The sequence below is a fragment of the Notothenia rossii genome (genome assembly GCF_949606895.1).
Source record: "Notothenia rossii genome assembly, chromosome: 2".
NCBI classification, from domain to species: domain Eukaryota; kingdom Metazoa; phylum Chordata; class Actinopteri; order Perciformes; family Nototheniidae; genus Notothenia; species Notothenia rossii.
Genome location: NC_136904.1, coordinates 1,014,057 through 1,029,563, shown reverse-complemented (window position 1 = coordinate 1,029,563; position 15,507 = coordinate 1,014,057). Strand labels below are relative to the sequence as shown.

The 15,507-nt window shown below is 40.8% G+C and overlaps 1 protein-coding gene across 2 annotated transcripts in view; it reads right to left on the bottom strand.

The window, feature by feature from the left end:
* The window catches only part of LOC307026105 (uncharacterized protein), a 39,758-nt gene that overhangs the window by 6,910 nt on the left and 17,341 nt on the right, over positions 1-15,507 (bottom strand). Inside the window, exon 1 of one of the 2 annotated variants that reach the window (XM_079661230.1) lies at positions 8,441-9,014. The exons of the other annotated variant lie outside the window; for it this stretch is intronic. Within the exon in view, the coding sequence (XP_079517356.1) occupies positions 8,441-8,627 (187 nt within the window). The 5' untranslated portion in view covers positions 8,628-9,014. Of the gene's footprint in view, positions 1-8,440; positions 9,015-15,507 lie in introns of those variants that run through there. 2 annotated transcript variants of the gene reach the window in all.

The following is a 15,507-nucleotide window of genomic DNA, read 5'->3' as shown; positions in this document are numbered from 1 at the left end:
GATAATCGTTTTTAATAATCGTGATATCAATTATTGACCCAAATAATCGAGATTATGATTTTTGCCATAATCGAGCAGCCCTATGCTGCAGTTTTATTTACAAAGAAGTGGAGTAGAACACACAGTTGCAAACTTATTCAGGGTGTTCATGGAAGAGTTTGAAATCAGATAGAGGTGGAAGAAGTACTCAGATCGTCTACTTGAGTAAAAGTAGAAGTACCAGAGTGTAGGAATCAGAGGTGTGGACTCGAGTCACATGACTTGGACTCGAGTCAGACTCGAGTAATCAATTTGATGACTTGACAAAATCACAAAACACTTGCGACCCGACTTGGACTTGAACACCAATGACTTGGGACTTGACCTTGAGCCTTCTGACTTGAGGTGACTTGATCATTTACTTCAGGGGTCTCCAACACGCCGATCGCGAGATGCCGCTAGAAGAACAGACTCCAGTCGCTTCTACTCTTGCTGAGAATCCTTGAAGGCAGGGGCGGGACTTTATTTAGCTCCAATCATATGCGAGGACACACTAGGATCATACCATTATGTGAAAGAAGGGCGGGGGGCACAGCAGGTGTAGTGGTACAGGCCAGCTGCACAGAGCGACGGGGAGCCGGATTTAAATACAAGCGCGTCGGAAAAAGTCAAGAAATTAGCGAAACCGAAAAAAGAAGCAGCGTCTGGCTGCATTTCAGTGATATTGGAGAAAGCAAAGCTGAGTGCAGGATTAGTAAAATGAAAATAACCTTCAGAGCAGGGTTTTTGTTTGGTAACCACTCAGGATTTATTGTCAGAGGTGGGAGAAGTTTAGATTGAGTAAAAGTTCCAGAGTGTAGGAATACTCGGTTACAATAAAAAGTCCTGCATTCAAAATGTTACTCAAGTAAAAGTACAAAAGTATGATCATCAAAATATACTTAGTACCTCCTGCAGAGGGATCTAGACTCAGGTGTTCTTCCCCCATAGAGACGCCTCGCTGCACATTATCCCTGGCATAGAGATAGATGGTGGGTCCCTTATAACATGTTGTACACAGTGGAAAGAAACACATGGTCACCTCAACATCAGGGATCTTATACATTAAACTCCTTCTGAATAAAACCGTCACGGTAGCCTTACCTTACTGATCCCTCTTCAAATAGAAGAAAACATGTTACTTTACCAGCAGAGAGGAAATTCATTATTAAATGATTAATGTGACTAACTAAGAGCAGTTTGATTATTAAGTATTATTCTGTTGATCCATGTCATTACATTTGGTGAAAAGCACATAATGACTTGTTTATGACTCGTTTCATCAAAGTTTAGGACTTGGACTTGACTTGAACGCAAAGACTTGAGACTTGACTCGGACTTGCAAAACAATGACTTGGTCCCACCTCTGGTAGGAATACTCTGTTACAGTAAAAGTCCTGCATTCAAAATGTTCCTCAAGTAAAAGTAGAAAAGTATTATCATCAAAATATAGTGAAAGACAGTAAAAGTAGTCGTTGTGCAGATTGGTCCATTTCAGAATAATAGATATGATATGTTTTATAATGATTGATCATGAAAGTGTTCTCAAAGCTGGTAAAGGTGCAGCTAGTCTGAATGACTTTGTATACTGCAGGGTAGCTGGTGGATTTACTCCAGGTGGAACTTTTCGAACATTAGATGTGGCACTGTTTATGTTGATAATACTGTTGTTGTTGTTGTTGTTGTAAATGTCATTTTTGTTTTGTCATTTCTATGTTTTGATTGTTTTACATGACTATGCACTGCAACATTTGTTTTGTCTTTGTGATTTTACTTGTTCGAAATAAAATCAATCAATAAATCAACTAAAGTCTGATTCAACACTTGATTATATTTCACATCATTCATCCAGATCTTTACAGTAAGGTATTAAATACATGAAGTGGAGTAAAAGTACAAAGTAGCATCAAAGTCAAGTAAAGTACAAATATCTGAAAATTGTACTTAAGTACAGTACTTGAAGAAGTGTACTCAGTAACTTCCCACATCTGAAATCAGATATGACTTCCAGTCATGTGATCATTTCTTAGTATTTGATCCTTCAACTTGGCCGCATGAAATGCAAGGACTTCACAGTTTTGGCAACAAGTTTTGGAGAAAGCAAATTGGAGGCTTAACAAGAGACAGGGAGGTGCATCTTCATCATCTTCATCATCTAGCATGCAACAAGTGTGAATAGAGGACAGTGAAGGAGACACTGAGGAGGACCACGCCTCGTGTGGGGTGAGTACCAAACGCTGTATCCTGGTACTCATCTGAGTAACTCACTAAAAACATTTGTTGCACTGTGGAGTCTATTTTTAAATAGCATTATAAGACTGATTCTTAGTATTACTTTATATGCTTATTGTGCTCATTTTATGTTGCTATGACTTTGGAATAAATAGACAAAATCACTGATCCCAGGTTCTGATGGATTGGATAGGAAACAAAGGGAAAAGTCAGAGAAAGTTTTAGCTTGCAATATTAATGAAGCAACGCCAGGTGCAGACACTGTAGAGGCAATGAGTTACTGAGGCTCTGGCCTTGGCCGTGATGGTGAGCTCCGCGCCCACGCATAACTGGGAACCAGCATAATGAAGGCTTTCCACTATATCTGTAGAAAACTTTAGCAAAAACAAATGTGACCTGCTTTATCGAAATCAGTCGCATTGACCCGAAGACACATTTTGAGTTGTATACACTGCTGGAAAGAGGATATTCCTAGCTTTCTAATGATATCAGGATTGTTGTTGTGCTCCAAATATTAAGCGAAATATGTCAAATTATATAATGACTGTCACGACTCATCATCTTGAGAACAAGGCCTTCAAAGTTTCCTCCTCTCTGGAATCCATCGATCTGATTGGTTATTAGCAAATGATCAAAATACTACGGAGGGAAGATATTTTCGCCTGGATTACTGGTCTGAAGCTCGCGAGTGTTTGTGTTTTGCGTTTGTGTGTATTGCGTTTGTTTCCCGGGGAAAACCCTCACGACAAACACCGGCTGTTGTTCTGCCTGCTGTGACATCAAGTTACTCCGTTCTCCGCTTGTAATTATGCCGAAGCTTCAAAGTTGTATTTATCATCTGAATTTGACGAAAAAAGTTTAATATTCTGAAAGCCAAGACTTTGTTTAATTGAAATCAGATGAAAACAAACTGTAACGGACTCTGCCGTGTTATCTATGAATACTCTACGCTTACATTCATAATGTCAGCCGGAGGGAGGGGGGGCGGCGCTGCGGAAGAGCAGATTGCCTGTCATCTTCCCTTTACAAGCTTAAAGAATGTATTTATCGTGAGTTTGGAAATAAAAGTTTCATATTCTGAAAGCCAAGACTTTGTTTGTTTAAAATCAAACAAAAACACCCGAACCCCGAAAAAATATTTTTTTACGCAAATCCACGTTTATTTTTACATGAGCCGTTGCGACTAACGACTGATTTCGATAGAGCGGGTCACAAATGAAGTATGATAGCGACAGAGTAGGGAGAGACTTTTCACAGGTCGGCCGAATGCTCATTGGAGGTCATGTTGCCAAGAGACTTTGTCTAACCCCTCGATTCCACCGAGTCCGGCTGCTTCGCGTTACGGCCGCGCCGCGGCGTCCGCTCGCATCGCGGTTACTCTAGTCCAGGGGTTCCCAAAGTGGGGGTCGCGAGACCCCGAGTGGGGGTTGCGAGATGATTACAAAATAAAAATGGGAAATTAAAAATGTATAAAAAGGAATTGATTTACTTTTTTATAAAAAAAATGTTTAAATTATTATTAATAATAACGTTTGCAAAGACATTTTCAGGGGAGGACTAGCCATCAGTATAATTTCCCCGCAACGAGGCTCCCCCTTTGACAATCCACCAAGGACCACACCAATAAATCCCCCCCCGCCGACAGGGGGTCGCCAGTCTCTGGCACTGTTATTTTGGGGGTCGCGGGCTGAAAGGTTTGGGAACCCTTGCTCTAGTCAATGGGTGCTATTCCACCAGACGCGCCGTGTTACATCCCAGAAGCGTCTCGGTGCTGGGCTCCGCTAAAAATAGGATGCAAGTCTATTTTCGATGCATCGCGAGGCGTTGCAGAGGCGCCGGGCAGGAAATGGACCCATCAGAGCATCCAGTCAATCCAAAAATTAGCTAATTTTGCAGACCCTATCCCTCTGTAGTCTTTCAAGTAGGAGGATAAATGCCAGCGTTCTCCTCCGGTTTACAGGCACTGTGTACATTATATATATATATACTGTATATAGAATAATTATGATGATGAATGCATTTTTTTACCACTAAAATAAAGCAACACATCTTTGATTCATGTCTAAACCACGGCCCTCCCTCGACCAATCATAAATGTATGGGCAACGCCCTGTGTAATATAATGTATTGACGCACGAGGTTCGAGGCTTTTTTACGGAAATAGTGGTTACGGATTACAGTTTTAAAAGACGAAGCAGGAGCCCACAGGAAGGAAAGGTCATTACACTGTTAAGAACACACAGGACTAGGGATGGGTATCGAGAACCGGTACTAAGTCAATACCGGTACCTGATTGGACGGTATCGGTATACCGTTAAGCCGCTGGACAAACGGGGCTGCTATCGGTATGTGTTACGTCTACTTCCTTAGTTTAACTTTAAACCATTCTGGTTGGTTGGGAACCCTCATTCCGTGTGATGTATCCGGTTTGAGACCCCTCTGATTGGCCACTGTAAACGACGCTCGTCATCTCTCTCAACAGCGCTCTTATTATTGTTGTGAGACTCCCTCAGGCATGGCGGACAGAGCGAAGCAATCGAAGGGTGCACTTTTAAAAAATGTAGCTGGCAATAGTGCAAGGTGCAATCTATGTACTCAATTAGTTGCTTGTAAAGGGGGTGACACAAGCAACTAAATTAAGCATTTGCAAACGAGACACTCATTGAATCTAAAACGGTGCAGTGTATTTGACAGCCTAAACAATGTGGCTGCTCGCGATACTGCTAGTGCTAATAGTGCTAGCGGGCTTCAGCCGCGCCGTGTGTAAATGTGACCTGAGTGAAGGCTCGCAGGCAGCTTAGCTGCTGCGCACGGGCAATGTTTTGTTTACCTGAGTGCAGTCTTGCAGGCACATCGCCTTGTCTTTTTTTAAGTTTATTAACACTGTATTAATGTGAGCTCCTACACTTACAATAATTTGGCCTTTCATTGAATGCTTTATAAACCAGTTAAACTTACAGATGTCATTGTGAATTGGAAAACTGCATTTAAATGCTGTTAAAGCTCAACGTTTCAATGTATGGTTCAGCAATTGTTGGTCGTTTACTAGGAATTTAAGCTCAAATACATTGTTCTATGTTTAAACCTTCAGACACATGTTGACGTGTTTCAGTTCAGCACATCATTTATTTTGTGATGATTTAAAAGTACAATCCAGAATAATATACATTCTCGCCTTTATCTTTTTGCCATCTTAGCCTTTTTACCAATTTCTTCACATCACAGTTTTGCATGATGTCACTGTAGGACAATGTTTTAAGGATCTCTTGTCGAGCTGGTTGTCAGTTTGAAATGTCTGAATGAAGATGTAACTGATTTACAAATGTTAAAAAATATATTTTTTAAAATGCCTCTTTTCATCCTCTGAGGGAAAACCCCAAAAAGCATGACAGGGCGAGCCAGGCCCCTTTAAGTTATGTTATTTATTTGTGTCTGCTTCTGAGAAGCTAATTTATAAGTTATACAGATTTCTGCAAGAAAATTACAAGAAAATGACTGTTTAATCTTCACATCTTGTTTTCATGTTTATAATTTTGAGCACCAAATTAATGAAAAGTATCGATAAGAGTATCGAAAAATACCGATGCCGATAAGCAGTACCGGTGTTACAGTATAAGTTGAGTCATGACAACTGGCGACATTCTATTATTTTCGTCATAGGAATCCGGGGCGTGTACATTGAGGACCCATTGTTGACTTACCAGGAAAGAAACATCGTTTGTCGTTTACGTTCATCTTTTGCTATATCTGCCTTCCTAAGATCACTTTGCTGCACATTCAGTACTCGTATGTGAGGTTGTGGGTGAGAGTCCGATATCGTGACGCTTACAGGGAGGTATCGAACATTTCAAAGTAGGTGACTGTGTGGATGCCTGTTCAAAACATTGCAAACTTCAATAAATCATTTAAATTATATATTTTTGTCCGACTTTCATTTGTTCATCGTTCTTAATGTGATGTATAGTAGCTTTGATAGCTGTCCATACCTTCAGACAGCCTAAAAGTAAAACACAAGTTGTTTATTCACAGCCTGAACGCTCATCGAGATGACTGGATCAGTCATGACAACTTGTGATCAGCTCCGATTAAATTGTGATATCAATTCTGTAGCTATTCTCCAGGGAGCACGTTTATTTTATGAAATACCTGTATCCCTCTCATCACAACAAGACTCTACACTGTGCAGGAAAAACAATTACATACATGAAAATAACCTTGATGCATGGGAATTAAACACACAAACTAACAGATAAATCATCAGAAGAAGGCAGAGAGGAAGTAAATAACAACAGGAACACGGAAGGCAGACAGAATTGCTTAGACACGGGTGTCACATGAAATTTTAATGTTCTGGAAAGTTCCTTATACAGCTTTAGCCTTTTCTATCTCATGAAGTCCCTAAGTGACACACACTGAACAGTCTGGGGTCATGGTCCTTGTCATTTGCTTTTGTCTTCCCATAACAACATGTCCAAGATGTCCATGTGTCAGGCTAAAACATGTGACAGAACTAGCTAGATTTGGAAAGGTTTTTTGTTGCTAAAGTTAATATTCAAGCCATTTAAGAATAAAAATGCTTACATGTCATTTGTTAAACATTAAGCTGTCTTCGGCTCTTTTCTGCTGGAACAAATGTAAATGTCCCCTCTGTGGGATGAATAAAGGTATTCTGATTCTGATTACATTTAACCTGTTGTGGAAACATTTCTTGATGAAATTGATATGAAACAAATGTCATAAATATTGCTGTGACACATGGTGTCACATCGGGACTTTAACCCTAAACATTCACAGTAAACCCGGAGTGACATATATGCACAATTAGAAATATGAGTATGGTCTGGTCAGTTAATTTAGCTGATTCAATTATATTTAGTTAACATATGCTTTATTCTTCAATTCATAGTATGTTCAAACAAATGCAAACCAAAACATCATCCTTGTTAATTAAGTTATAAATAAGAGTTACTTTACCATTAAAGCCCAGATATTTGACACTAGGGGGGTTACTTGTCAGAAATGTGTCTATTTAGTCTAAATGACGTTCCCCTTAATTTCCCCAAAAGTAGAAATGGGTCCGGGTTCTTATGGGTTAAACGTATAGGCTTAAAGGCATAATAGAACTACCGTATTATATGTATTCAACTTGTGCCCCGCTGGACTTACTTTTCTGTGGTTGACTGTTACTGTGACATATCAGTATAGCCACGGAAGATAGTTTGTGTGTTTAATTCCCATGCATCAAGGTTATTTTCATGTATGTAATTGTTTTTCCTGCACAGTGTAGAGTCTTGTTGTGATGAGAGGGATACAGGTATTTCATAAAATAAACGTGCTCCCTGGAGGTTAGCTACAGAATTGATATCACAATTTAATCGGAGCTGATCACAAGTTGTCATGACTGATCCAGTCATCTCGATGAGCGTTCAGGCTGTGAATAAACAACTTGTGTTTTACTTTTAGGCTGTCTGAAGGTATGGACAGCTATCAAAGCTACTATACATCACATTAAGAACGATGAAAAAAATGAAAGTCGGAAACAAATATATAATTTAAATGATTACTGAAGTTTGCAATGTTTTGAACAGGCATCCACACAGTCACCTACTTTGTAATGTTCGATACCTCCCTGTAAGCGTCACGATATCGGACTCTCACCCACAACCTCACATACGAGTACTGAATGTGCAGCAAAGTGATCTTAGGAAGGCAGATATAGCAAAAGATGAACGTAAACGACAAACGATGTTTCTTTCCTGGTAAGTCAACAATGGGTCCTCAATGTACACGCCCCGGATTCCTATGACGAAAATAATAGAATGTCGCCAGTTGTCATGACTCAATTTATACTGCAACACCGGTATCGATAAAATCCCAATGATACCCATCCCTACACAGGACTAAACCAGACACTCCCAGAATTGCCAGAATTACTGTGGGGAACCTCCTGGGGACATCAGAGGAAGTCTTTAAACTGCTGAAAACATTCTTTAAAACGACAGGAATTAGAGAAAGAATTTAGGATTCTTTTTCTGCCAATCTACTGCTCCACACTCCAGTCCAGTAGTTGGCGGTAATGCACCCATTTGTTGGTTTCCAACTCAAGGAGAACAATAAAGAGAGATTTAATAAATAATCTAAAGTGATAATAGAGTCTAATAAAGAGAGAGTTAGTAAAGAGTGAACAGACCTGCTCGGTGGATCTGAAGCTGAGGCTGTACAACAGCCTCCAGTAGTTTCCGGTGTCTCTCGTTCTCCTGTTTTGAACGAGACAGTTCCTCCTCATACTCTGCTATCGTTCTTTCAAACAGAACAAAGATGTCTTCAGCAGCCGCAGTGAGTCGCTGCTTCACCAACGAGAGCAGCACAACACTCATGTTTACTAAATCACCACTTCCCGTTTCTCTCACTCTGTGTTGCTAGCGTGTTACCAGCTAGCATGCTAAGCTAGCATGCTAATCTAGCTTCTAGAGTTCGAGCTAAAGGCCTCAGAAGAAAGAGCACAAAGTCAGGTTCATCCAGACACACAGACGATGGATCAGCTGCTCACACACACTTCCTCAGGAACACCGAGAGAGAACCATGGATGTAGAGAGAGAACCGACGAGACGCGATCTGGTTCTTTCCATTAGAACGAGACATCAGCGACCATCACTTCCGGTGCAAAGGACTTCAAAATAAAAGCGGCTATGATTTCCCCTTAGACAATACCTAAACCTTTATTACACAGATATGGAGCTGCGGAGAGAAACCGGTTTATTTCTCCTGAAACACCTTTATTTATATTCTTAGTATTTCCCTTCTTCCTATAAGTCACATTTGTAAGAAGAGTGAAAACCATGGGTTTTATTGTGAAGGCCAGATCAGAGCTGCTGTTTCTACACGGACCCTCATTATTGCGGTAAGCGCGTGTTGTCACTTCCGGGCTATCCTGTGTGCTTGCTCTGCTTCTGATAGCTTATATTTTCTTAAATTAAATCGATCTTTTTTACAATTATTGATCACGGCAGCTACCTGACGCTATAATCACACATTACTACAGCTTAAGCACTCACAACTCTCCTTCTCTTAGCGACTGTAACTCCACAGTTGCTTACACTTCTTTCGGTTTTGCTAACGGTAGCTACTTTAGCTTGATAGCTAACCATGGCTACTTCCCCACCCTCGGGTGCTATTTCCTGCTCTATCTGTCTTATGTTTGGTTACTTCCCTTACTCCTTTACTGGTACCGATAGGCCTGCGTGTGTTAAATGTAGTACAGTTGCTAGGTTGAAGGCGGGAATCATGGGTTGCGTTCGGATAGTTTAAAAATCAGCTCCTAAGTTCTAACCCTATCTCCTATTCCTTGACCTCTGAGTGAAACGTCACGGGGTTAAGGGATAGTGGATAGGAGAATTCAAAAGGACTTAGGAGAAGAGACTGCGGTACTTTAGAGAATCCGAATGCACTTTCACTATCCGACATGTTTATGATGCGCCAGCGGACGTCATTGTGTGCGTCTGCTGCTGTGGTGAAACTATGGAAACTACAGTGTTCTATACAACCGACTACATGGATGTTTAATAAGAACGAGGGACTACTGTAAACTCATCTAGAGACTCTGCACCGCGCTCTGATGCTGTTGCTTTATGCTTTATGAACGTGGACAACAGAGAAACATATTCTTCATGACCAAAGTTGTAATTGAAATAAAAAAGGAAAGTGAAATTTATGCTCGTCACCCTCTCCCTCCGGTCCACATTAATACAAATGATCCCAATACTTATGATTGTATGAAAATATCTTAAAATAAATACAAATGTATTTATTATAAACGTTAGTCTTTAACATCTATCACTGTGTACATCACCATTCAAACATCTTTTAAAAGTTGAACAAACCCCACACAGCTCAGTGAAATGTTGACTTTATTTGACAATTTCTGTAAAAACTAATGTTCATATTTCTCTTTTTGATTATAATACTGATGAACGTTCAAAACAAAGCACTTTGGCAACTTACCACATACGTTTTAAAATGCTTAATAAGCACCGTAACTTTCATGATATAATTTCTCCGTCATAATCGTTTGTTTCTGTGAACGGCAGACTGTTGTGTGACGGCAAATGCTGCGGCTGCAAGGCATTGTGGGGCAGCATTTTCTCCTCTCCTTTCCGTTAGGGAGGTCCAGTGGTTCCTAAGCTAAAGGAGGTTATAAAGGAAGTTTGAAACCTCCTTTCCTATCATTCCAGAGAATTCGAACGGCACTTATCATGGCTGCCACTGAGGGACTTCCGGGTCATTTCACTCCGTTAGGAAGGTTCCTAAGCTAAATGGACTATTCGCCTGCAGCCCTAGCCATAGTACCGGTGTTGCAGTATAAGTTGAGTCATGACAACTGGCGACATTCTATTATTTTCGTCATAGGAATCAGGGGCGTGTACATTGAGGACCCATTGTTGACTTACCAGGAAATAAAAATGTCGACCGCCTCGTTTGTCGTTTACGTTCATCTTTTGCTTTGTCGGCTTTCCTAAGATCACTTTGATGCACATTCAGTCCTCGTATGTGAGGTTGTGGGGGAGAGGTCGATATTGTGACGCTTACAGGGAGTGATGGCGAGATTAAGCTTTCCAGCCAATTGGTTCGCAAAAGGGTTCATCTCATGAGGCTTCATCGTGGGCTTCATTTGAACACAAACCCCCTGTTGGTCAAAGTGTGTAAAACAGGCAGATTGGACCTCTCAACAGTGTGCTCTATCTCATACCCAAGCCCGCCTTAACCTGCCATCAGGCCCTGGGGCTGATAGTTTTTGTAGGCCCCCTATTTAAACAACAAATCAAAGTCATTTATAGCCTCGGCAGGCTCTGTGATCGCACTTCTCCACTCTGCTCTACACGCGCCTGGTCCTCTCCTCCAGATGAGTGACGTATCAGGCCTCCCTCATGTATTTGTCCGGTTGCCGTTGGCTCCCCTCCACGTAGCAAGTCCTCGTCGTCCTCTCCATCTCCTCCAACAGATAATGTCCCTCCTGTCTGTTTTTCCTCTCCCGCTACTCCATCGTTATCAGAACCAGACGGCCTACTTGTCTCCGAGGCCCCGCGGCCGGCACCGCTACCGCTCGGTACAGAACTCATCTGTCCTTCCTCCTCATCCTGGCCTACAGGTTTAAAATAGCCTGTAAGCTTCGGCATTTTTTGTAACAGCTGCTTGTCTCGAAACTCCTTTTCCCTCAACAATTTCCTTTTCCGAGCGCCACTCAAACTTTTTCTTCACTCAATCACTCGCAATTTGAATAAGTCACATGTGAAACATATTCTCATACTGACGTGTGTGTGTTTGTGTATATTTGCGTTTGTGTGTATTGTGTTAGTTTCCCGGGGAAAACCCTCACGAGAATCACCGGCTGTTGTTATGCCTGCTGTGACATTACGTTACTCCGTTCTCCGCTTGTAATTATGCCGTCACAAGCTTCAAAGTTGTATTTATCATCTGAATTTGCCGAAACAAGTTTAATATTCTGAAAGCCAAGACTTTGTTTTTTTTAAATCAGATGAAGACAAACTGTAACGGACCTTGTTGTGTTATCTATGATTACTATACACCTTACATTCATAATTTCAGTGGAGGGAGGGGGGGCGGCGCTGTGGAACAGCAGAGTGGCGAGGGAGAGCTGTCGTCTTCCCTTTACAAGCTTCAAAAATGTATTTATCGTGTGATTTTGGAAATGAAAGTTTCATATTCTGAAAGCCAAGACTTTGTTTATTTAACTTTTTTTTTTGAAATGCTCATGATAGGCCCCCGATCTCCGTAGGCCCCTGGGCTTCAGCCCAGGTCAGCCCGTGCATTAAGGCGGCCCTGCTCATACCGAGTTCCCAATGAGTAAGAATAACTCTAAACAACGAACATAAAATCCTATTTTCATGTTAACAATATTGTTTTTATTCCAGTTGAATGATTGTGATTGAAAAGCCTAAGGAGGCTGGTAAACATTGCAAAGAGGGATTTGTATTCCTTAATAATATTCATACACTTAACCATGTTGTAGCCTGAGAAAGGCTAAACCATATCAAAGAATACATTTATTAACTAAATTATCTCATTTAGCTGTAGCTTTTATAAACAACAAAAAATACGAATTGACCAGTTGTTGAACCAGGGACCTTGCGGTTGAGAGTCAACTACTTTCCAGCTGAGCCACAGCACATACACTAAAACTTCCTGAAAACACTGAAATATATTTAGTCCTGTATTTATTCATTTATTTATTTTTTTATTCCTACATTTATTTATGCTTGAATCTATTTATACTTATGACATGTTTCGACCTCTATATAAGTGAGGGTCTGAGCTCTCTTAATTCTATCGTGTCAGCACCGGGCCCGGGTACAGGAGGGGTAATATCGTTCTTATTATACATCCATATGAGCGTTGTGGTTCAACGGTTCAACCGATCTGAATCGCTTTCTGAAGCAGTTACGTGGTATCGACAGGCAGAGGCTTCGTTTGTCATCGGTGACGTCACTGGCCCAAAACGATTCAAGCCTCGATACAAGGTTCAGAAAAAGCTTCGGGGATTACTCGACACCGAAGCCTCGGCGCAATACGTAACATCACTACTTACAGGGAGGTATCGAACATTACAAAGTAGGTGAGGATGCCTGTTCAAAAAATTGCAAACTTGAATAAATCATTTAAATTATATATTTGTGTCCGACTTTCATTTGTTCATCGTTCTTAATGTGATGTATATTAGCTTTGATAGCTGTCCATACCTTCAGACAGCCTAAAAGTGAAACACAAGTCGTTTATTTACAGCCCGAACGCTCATCGAGATGACTGGATCAGTCATGACAACTTGTGATCAGCTCCGATTAAATTGTGTTATCAATTCTGTAGCTAACCTCCAGGGAGCACGTTTTTTTGATGAAATACCTGTATCCCTCTCATCACAACAAGACTCTACACTGTGCAGAAAAAACAATTACATACATGAAAATAACCTTGATGCATGGGAATGAAACACACAGACTATCTTCCGTGGCTATACTGATATGTCACAGTAACGATAAAACTACAGAAAAGTAAGTCCAGCGGGGCGCAAGTTGAATACATATAATACGGTAGTTCTATTATGCCTTTAAGGTTTAACCCATAAGAACCCGGACTCATTTCTACTTTTGGGGAAATTAAGGGGAACGTCATTTAGACTAAATAGACCACCTAGAACACATTTCTGACAAGTAACCCCTCCTAGTGTGAAATATCTGAAATGTGACATATATGTCACATTGGGCTTTAATGGTAAAGTAACTCTTATTTATAACTTAATTAATGAGGATGATTTTTTGGTTTACATTTGTTTGAACATACTTTGAATTGAAGAATAAAGAATATGTTAACTAAATATATTTGAATCAGCTAAATTAACTGAGCAGATCATAATCATATTTCTAATTGTGCATATATGTCACTCCGGGTTTACTGTGAATGTTTAGGGTTAAAGTCCCGATGTGACATCAGTGTCACAGCAATATTTAGCATTTGTTTCATATCAATTTCATCAAGAAATGTTTCCACAACAGGTTAAATGTAATCAGAATCAGAAAAGAGCCCAAGACAGCTTAATGTTTAACAAATGACATGTCATGTAAGCATTTTGAATGTTAACTTTAGCAAAAAAAAAACGTGCTCTCTGGAGAATAGCTACAAAATTGATATCACAATTTAATCGGAGCTGATCACAAGTTGTCATAGATGATCCAGTCATCTCGATGAGCGTTCGGGCTGTGAATAAACAACTTGTGTTTCACTTTTAGGCTGTCTGAAGGTATGGACAGCTATCAAAGCTACTATACATCACATTAAGAACGATGTACAAATGAAAGTCTGACACAAATATATAATTGAAATGATTTATTCAAGTTTGCAATGTTTTGAACAGGCATCTACACAGTCACCTACTTTGTAATGTTCGATACCTCCCTGTAAGCGTCACGATATCGACCTCTCCCCCACAACCTCACACACGAGGACTGAATGTGCATCAAAGTGATCTTAGGAAGGCAGATATAGCAAAAGATGAATGTAAACGACAAACGAGGCGATCGACATGTTTATTTCCTGGTAAGTCAACAATGGGTCCTCAATGTACACGCCCCGGATTCCTATGACGAAAATAATAGAATGTCGCCAGTTGTCATGACTCAACTTATAATGCAACACCGGCTCCGCATTTTAGAAAGTAACTCAGCTACATTAAAGCCCATGTTAGCCGGTATAGACCGGCAATAGGTAGCTTGTACTAGCCGTCCGCCGGCAACTCCCGAGCTACGGAAGGGGCATAAAGCGAGACTCGCAGGTCCCCACCAACCCGTTCACTTATCGAACAGATTTTCTCGACTCAGCGAGACACCTGCTGAGAAGCCAACTCTGGTTATTGGTAGCTCTATTATGAGACACGTGAATTTAGAGACCGAAGCCTCCACAGTCACATGCGTTCCGGGGGCCAGAGCGGGTGACGTTGAGGCGCATCTTAAACTGCCGGCTAAGAATAAACGTAAATACAGTAGGATTGTTATTCACGTCGGTGGTAATGATGTTCGTTTACGCCAATCAGAATGCACCAAATTTAATGTGGCGTTGGTGTGTAGTTATGCTAAAACAATATCGGACAGCGTAATCTTCTCTGGTCCCCTCCCCAATCTGATCAATGATGACATGTATAGCCGCATGTCATAATTTCAGCGCTGGTTGTCTCGGTGGTGCCCAGCAAACAATGTGGGCTTCGTAAATAATTGGACAGCCTTCAGGGGAAAACCTGGTCTGATTAAGAGAGACGGCATTCATCCTGCTTTGGAAGGTGCACATCTCATTTCGGCAAACATTTCAGGGCTCTGTGGACTTAATCCATGACAAACTGGAGTTGAGACCTCCTTTCAAGTTGTCTCGACTTTTGCTTTATTTTGCGGGTTTGGGCATTATGCCATGGAGCTAATCTATGTTGTTTTATTTTCTTCTTTTTCAAAGGAGCAACAGAGTCTCATTTTATTCGCAGCGCATCTGTAGCACTATCAACAACATGATCCATTTGGGGTGGTGTACATTTTGTATAAGTTTCCTCCCCTACATGCAGACATGCTATCGAGTTAAGTATTGGTGGAATCTCTTCCTTAAATGTGGCTATAGCACTAACAGATAGGTTTCTGCTGCAGGAGCTTTTGGCTAATGCTTTGTAGTCTAGTAACAGTACTTCAAAAGTTACTAAGAAATGGTCGG